We start from the raw sequence: 7,616 nt of genomic DNA on the forward strand, positions 1-7,616 counted from the left end.
GAGAGGAATGTTTTAATAGCCTCAAAGAAGTAATTGTGCTGTCACTCTTATATACCATCACTAAATTTACCATACGTGTCTCCTGAAGGGGACTGCTGGGTGTGTATATTTGGCCCTGATGCTACTCAAAGAGAGAAAGAGCAAAGCAAACAGCAAAAGATCCGTGACCCATGGTTGAGTCCTTTGGCTAGAGGTACCACTCTCTCAGCTGGGAGAGTTACATGTATTTTTTAAATAAAATAAACACCAAAATTAGGGCTGGGAAAATAGCTCCATGAGTAAAGCACTTCCTACCCAAGTGCAAGGACCTAAGTTTGGACCCTCAGGGCCACATAAAGCTGGGCATGGTGGTGCGTATCCACACGCAGGAGCAAGATGGGAGTCGGAGGCAGGAGAGTCACCAGGAGATCACTGACCAGCTGGCCTGGCATACACTGCCTCAAGCAAGACGGAAGTCAGGGACCAAGAACTGAAGCTGTCTTCTGACTTCTACATGTGCGCTGTAGCATGCGCGCACCTGTTCTCACACGTGTGAACACACATAACACACATCCTCACATACACACGGAGATTAAAACAAGGACTATCCTCCAAAAAAATATCCCAATTTGCCCCTCAGAGAATTATTCCATGAGCTTTTAAAATGATTTCAAGGTTATTATTTTATTATTGCGTGCGGGTATGTGTGTACAGAACACAGCATACGTGTGGAGGTCAGAGGAAAACTTGGCAGATGTGGTTTTCTCCTTGTAGCTTTATGTGTGTTCTGGGGGCCCAACACGGGTCATCAGGCTTGTATCCTTGGATGGAAAGCGATTTTACCCAGTGAGCATCTGGCCGGCCCTCTACCTTGTGCTTTTATAATTGCACTGAAGTCTCCGCCTATGTCTCTTTCCTCCCACATTGACCAGTTACTGGAACTTTCTATTTAACATTTCAGCATCTGTTTTCAGAATAGAGCAGTACTGATGTAAGACAGGTAGGGATTGACAGCCATGGCTGAGACGTACACATCTCCACAGGGACACCCGCAGCTGACATCGGCCAAGAAACAAATCGGAACAGACTCCTAAGCACAGAGGGAGGAACACTCAAAGCTAGAGGCCTCGCTGGGGAGTTCTCCCGCATCGGCAAAGATAAGACAGCACCCATTTTCACAGCTAATTCAGCGAAAGACTAAAGGACACATTTCTGAAGTCATTCTAGAAGGCCACTTAGCATTCTGACACCAACACTGATAGAAGGGATCCACAGACCACATCTCTCGCGCCTCAGCTGAATACCAGCAAAGTGAATCAAGCAGCCTAAGAAGATAATTGTGTATCCCCGGAAATACATAGGAAACACAAGACAAATGAGAAGAGGAACGCACAGTGCAAATCTCTGGGGGAGGGGCGGAGGTGGCAGGTAGACTGGACTGCACTCAGTTTGGGAATTGTGGGGCGTGAGGGGTTGGAGGAGGAAGAACTGAGAATCATGGCCCACCCTCTTCTAGATGGGGCTCACCTATGTGTTGGGATTGCGATGCTCAAAGATTGGACCCATAATTGGTCAGAGACGGAAGGGACTTTAGACACAGGAAGTCCTGGCTCCTATCTTGCAAAGGAGCAATGCTGAGGACCAGAGAGGCAGCACGGGCTCCGAATAACTGGTAGCTCTTACACTCGCCAGCCAAGGACTCTCCTGTCCGACTACAACTGTTCCCGATCTTGCTACCCATGAACGCCAGGGAGGGAATAGTAAGAGCGAAGGCTTACATTGTACTTGCCCTGTGTCAGGCAAGATTTAAATGCTATCCATTCTCCTACTTTATCTTCACAGAAGCCCTACCAAATGACAGCATCAATGTTCTCACTTTAAGGATGGAGTCCGGGAAAGGCTATGGAACTTGTCAAACTCACTTATGGGGTAAGTGGTGGCTATTTGGTCTCTGCGGCCAGTTCTCCCTCTTTCCACCTCTCTGTCCCTCTTCAAGGTATCCACAGGCTGGCTTCAGTTCCACTGTGTAATGGTTAGCACCTGGACTTCTGGAGCTTGCTGACTCTACAGTACCCTCATGTGGAAGAGAAGCCTCTGCACCGCTCCTATGGCAGGCCCAAGTGTCCAGGACCACAGATTGACCACACAGTTCTGTGTTATTACGGGTTGATTGTGAAATGTCTCTCACAGGCTCACAAGGTATGGCCAGTGGTGGGAGGTTCTGGATCCTTTAGGAGAAAGTAGGTCACTTGGGTGTTTGTCCAAAGAAGGCATCCTCTTCCTATCTGTTCTCGCTCTCTCCCCTCCCCCACTCTGCTTTCTGTTCTCCCTGAAGTGAAGATCACACTCTGAGCATGCTCCTGCCACCATCACGTCTTGCCCGAGCACAAGAGGCCAAGCAGCTGTCAGCTGAACCATCAGCTGCATCCGTGAGCCCGAAGAAGTATTTCTTCCCTTACGTTGTTCTCACAGGTATTTTGATCAACGCCATGTAAAATCAACTAATCCATGCCCTATTACAGAGTCCAGAGTGGCTGATAGCACCTGCACGATGCCCTTGTTTAGCTTCTGAATCTAAGGGCTGTGCAGAGCAATCTGGGGTCATTGCTAGGAGATCTCATGGAAACTAATGCAAGGCCACCGGTCTCCACAAGAACACTGCCATCTGATGAAGGTTGCTAACACTGCCTTCATGGACTTGCTTCCATGTTGTGCTGACTCCCAGGACCTTGAATATGGGGGGAGGGGGCTAAGCACTATAAGCCTTCTATCCCAGGACTCCCAGGACCTTGAATATGGGGGGAGGGGGCTAAGCACTATAAGCCTTCTATCCCAGGAGTCTAGCACTCAGCACACAGCAAGAACCTTGGGAAGGTGCTGGATGAATGGGTGGGAGTTTGCATGCATATAGTATGTGTGCCAGTCAGAGAAGCAATCACTAGACACTGGTGGAAATTCTGCTATACTCCTATTACAGCTAAAAAAAAATTGAGTGATAATTTTCCACTGTTGGTTTAGGATTAAATGAGGTCGTTAAGTATCTTGGACATCTGCTGCCTAATAAATTCAATATCCTCCCTTTTGTGAGCACACACCCTACTCTCTCCGTTCTTGATTCCCTGAGAAATGTGGTAAGAGGCCTGCAGGGTTCCTTGTGTGGGCATGCATGGGTGTCCATGGAGAAGAGTGCCAGAGGCTGCGTTGTGTCCACATTGCTTTCAGAGGAGACTTTATTAGCTGGTGAAGCAACGCAACTCAACCAAGGCGCCACCGGCAGCAAACAATGAACTCGAGCAATCCTCCTGCAGCGGGCTTGAGCCCTGGGTGACCAGAAATGGGATGATTTCCTAGCTCCAGGGCTTGGAGACAGCCTGCCACCAACCTTCAGCTTGCAGCTCTCTCTGCTCAGCAGCGAGGGTTCCCCAAGTCTATCCCCAGCCAGCTCCTCTGTATGACATGGAAACTCCGTGTAGGAGACTGAGCTGCACAAATGACAAGCAGCAGGGTGGGTGGGGCTTCAACTTCAGTTCTGCGGAAGCTGGAAGCTTCTTCAGGCAAATGGAGAGGCCACTGGCTTTCTAATACCTCAGGAAACTCAGGTTCCGAGGGTCACGGTCAATGTGCAGTGGCTGCAGATGTCCACAGTAAGGCATTTCCTGCTCTCTCCCCACCTCCTGCCTTACGGTGATTTGGGCACGGCGCATGCGGCGCATGCATGCTCGGGAGAGGCATGCAGGGAGTTTGGTTTTCACTGTTACTAATGGAGCCCTGGGCCTGAAATTGTACAGAGTGGCTGCAAGTCGGGCTAAGATTCAGGGTGGAATTACGGAGACACATTGGTCTGCCTACTTAGAGAAGCAGGGTACATTAGTATAGTAACATCACACTGTGGGAATGGACAGCATAGGAAATGAAGACTACAAAGCAGGTCCAGCCCTGGGGGGAAGGCAGATGCTGTCCTTTACATGATCTCTGATTGTGTGGCAGGGGCTTCCTTCAATGTGTCATATACTACTGGAGCACAGATACTGTGTGTGTGTGTGTGTGTGTGTGTGTGTGTGTGTGTGTGTGTGTGTGTGTTAAGTAACGAGCTAGTCACACTGGCTGGCACGGTCCCCCCCTGAATACTGTCCGACTTGGTCATTTACTTCTCCCATGCTAGCATGCCAGTCATATGGATGTTCCAAATGCCCCTCCTACTAACATTTGCTTTTCAGGCATGTGTTATTAGGTTAGAGGGCATGCCAGCAGAAGAGAGGGCGTCGCAGGGAACAGTGGCCCTGATGCAGGCAGTTCCTACCATGTCACTCTGCGATTGCGTGGCCCCATACATGGTGATCCCGTTGGATGGTGCTGCTGGCTGCGGTGTGTCGGGCTGGATGTACCCTCTTCTGTCGATGAGGCTGCAGAAGAACAAACACAGGAAGGAGAGGCTGAGGAAAAGCTCAAAGATAATAATAACTTTATTTAAATGTCTAGGCTTGGGGGTCCCTCTATAGTGGATAATTTCAAGTGTCAATTTGATGAGATCTAGAATCGCCTGGGAGATGAGCCCATGGGTATAACACAAATAATAAAAACCCAGAGACAGATATAGGGGTTAAAGCTGAAGATCAGAAAAGCAAAGCAGCCAACCACCAGAGAGATCAGACCAAAAGGGCAATATCCTGTCTCCATGAATCCTCAGACTAAGCCTAAGACCCGTTTTCTCCCATCTTATATGCTTCTCTAGTGCTGGGACTAAAGGTGTGCACCACCACCGCCTGGCCTGTATGGCAAACCAGCGTGGCTGCTGGGATTAAAGGTGTGCACCACCACCGCCTGGTCTGTATGGTTGACTAGTGTGACTGCTTTGCCCCCTTATCTTCAGGCAACTTTTATTTATTAAATCACAAATAGTATACCACTATATATGGGCATGTCTGTGGGAGATTATCTTGATTGTGAACAATCCTCACACTGTGGGAGGTACCATTCCCTAGCCTGGGGTCCTAGACTGTACACTGATGTGGGACGTCCCTCTGGATGCTGCAAATATGCACTGCTTTTATTGGTTGATGAATGAAGCTACTTCAGCCAGTGGCCAGCTAGGCAGGAAACCCAAACAAAGATTCAGAGAAAGGAAAAGCAGAGTCATGGAGATGCTATGTAGCTGCTGAAGGAGTGACATGCCAGAGCATCGCTGGTAAGCCACAGCCTAATGGCAAGATGCAGATGAATAGAAATGGGTTAATTTAGTTGTGAGAGCTAGTCAGTAACATGCCTGAGCCATTGGCCAAACAATTGTGATTAATATTAAACCTTAGAGTGCTATTCCATAAGCAGCTGCAGGGACCCATGAATAGGAAAGAACCCAGTCCAGGGGTACCAGCTGAAAAATATTCAGCCACAGCTACAAAGGAGAAAGTGAGGTATGCATAAGCATTGTTGTTCTGTTTCCTGTGGATACAATGTGACCAGCTGTATCAAGCTCCTCTGGTCTTGACTTCGCTGTCCTGAAGTACCCTTGACCTGTGAGCCAAAATAAGACCTTCTGCCATTAAATTGTTTTTATCAGGGTATGTTATTCCTGAAACAGGAAAAGAGATTCAAACAGGCTCTGTGATGAACCCACCTAGGCATCTTGGAATTTTCCATAAGCATCCTCCACATGAAATCAGTTACCAAATTCTGTCACTTTTTCCTTTAGGGTAGTGAGATTTGAACCTGTGTATGCTGGACATATGCTCTAACACTGAATTGTATCCTTCCCTGTCATTTCTACTTTTAAAGAGGCCTGTGGCATTGGTTGCTCCCCTTGTCACTCTAAATGTTCGTCACCTGCTACAGCCCCCAACAGCTTCCTCTTAGTTACCTCCCAGTGCCACAATTGTTCTCAACTTTCTTCTCTAGTTTCAAGGCCACATCATTTTATCACACCAATTCAGAAATATCTTCTGAGAGCCCACGCCGTACTGGTGCATTGTGGGAGACCAGAGCGAACCACACCTGCATGCACTCTGCTTTGCTCTCTCTGTATTTATTTTCAAACCATCCCCACCAAAGCCACATTCTCTCCCACTCCTCTGTCCACTGACACTGGCTTGAAGAGGAGCACTGGGGAATGAATTGTGCCAATCCCCGCACCTGCGAATGACCCTATTTGTAACCTATGGCTACCTTGCAAAGGTAACCATGAGAAATGAATTCCTAACTAAGGAGGGTCTCAGCCCACTATGACTGGTGTCCTTAAGGAGAGAAGACAGATGGTAGTGCCATGTGGAGAAACAGACACAGGAAGGAGGCCACAAAACATAGACGCACAGACTAGAACGTAGAAGCTAAGACCAAGGATGGCTGGTCACCACCAGAGGCTGGGCAGAACAAGGATAAACACTTCCTACTTAGAAGACACACGGCTCGACTGGTGATGCCTTTATTTTAGACTTCTGATCTCAGACTGTGAGAACTACATGTCGGTGTGGGACAGTTGTTAATATTCAGTCAAGTATATTTTAAATAAACACTGATTGGCCAGTAGCTAGGCAGGAGGTATAGGTGGGACAACCAGACAGGAAGTAGAGGTGGGTCAATGAGAACAGGAGAATTCTGGGAAGGAGGACGCCCATTTCTCTGCAATCCTGACCCTGCCACAGAAGAAGTAAGATATGACTACCTCGCTGAATAAGGTACCGAGCCATGTGGCTAGCATAGACAAGAATAATGGGCTAATATAAGTTATAAGAGTTAATAAGAAGCCTGAGCTAATGGGCCAAGCAGTTTATAACTAATGTAGACCTCTGTGTGATTTCTTTAGGACTTAATGACTGTGGGAACCGGGCAGGACAGAAACCTCTGACAACATGTTATTTCCAGCCCCCCCCTCTCATGACACTTAGTTACAGCACCCCAGGAAGTACTATACAGGCAGTACCAGACAACTTAGCTTCAGAGAATCCCTGAAGGGAGCTCCAAGTCCTGAACAGGGTTCATGACAATAGGTTAGGTCTGTAGTAATAGCTATACCTGACCACTTGGAGAATAGCTCTGCCTATATCAGGGAAGTTGCAATGGGAGGTTGTTAGATGAACCCTGGATGACTATAAGCTGTAAGATAAAGTAAACCCTTTCCTCTTTGAGCTGTTTTTGGCTATGGTGTCACAGCAATAGAAATCCATTAAGACACGCCCCTCATATCGTATGTGGTAGCTTGAATGCAATTGAATCCTTAAGCTCATAGGGAGCGGCACTATTAGGAGGTGTGGCTTTGTTGGAGTAGGTGTGGCTTGTTGAAGGAATATGTCACTGTGGAGGTGGCTTTTAGGCCTCATATATGCTCAAGCTATGCCTAGTATCTTAGTTTGCATCCTGTTGCCTGCCAATCAAGATGTAAGACTCTCAGCTCCAGCACCATGTCTGCCTACACTCTGCTATGTCACACCATGATGATAATGGACTAAATATCTGAGACTCTAAGCCACTCTGTTAATGTTTTCCTTTATAAGAGTTGCCATGGTCATGGCATCTCTTCATAGCAATAGAAACGCTAAGGCACCCTACCCGTTTTCTCTGTCTCGCACTTTTCCCTAGCCCCCTCCTGCACACGATCAATTTTGATTTCTCTAGACTAACTACACTACCCCTTCACCACAGACTAC

At 47.7% G+C, this 7,616-nt stretch overlaps 1 protein-coding gene across 5 annotated transcripts in view; it reads right to left on the minus strand.

Moving 5' to 3' along the window:
• Zdhhc14 (zinc finger DHHC-type containing 14) overlaps positions 1–7,616 on the minus strand; it is a 252,573-nt gene that overhangs the window by 12,013 nt on the left and 232,944 nt on the right. For all 5 annotated transcript variants that reach the window (XM_026787360.1, XM_013352351.2, XM_013352350.2 and 2 more), the window contains one exon: positions 4,280–4,382. In XM_026787360.1, coding sequence (XP_026643161.1) covers positions 4,280–4,382 — 103 coding nt within the window. The remainder of the gene's footprint in view (positions 1–4,279; positions 4,383–7,616) is intronic.

This window comes from Microtus ochrogaster, linkage group LG9 (assembly GCF_000317375.1).
Source record: "Microtus ochrogaster isolate Prairie Vole_2 linkage group LG9, MicOch1.0, whole genome shotgun sequence".
NCBI classification, from domain to species: domain Eukaryota; kingdom Metazoa; phylum Chordata; class Mammalia; order Rodentia; family Cricetidae; genus Microtus; species Microtus ochrogaster.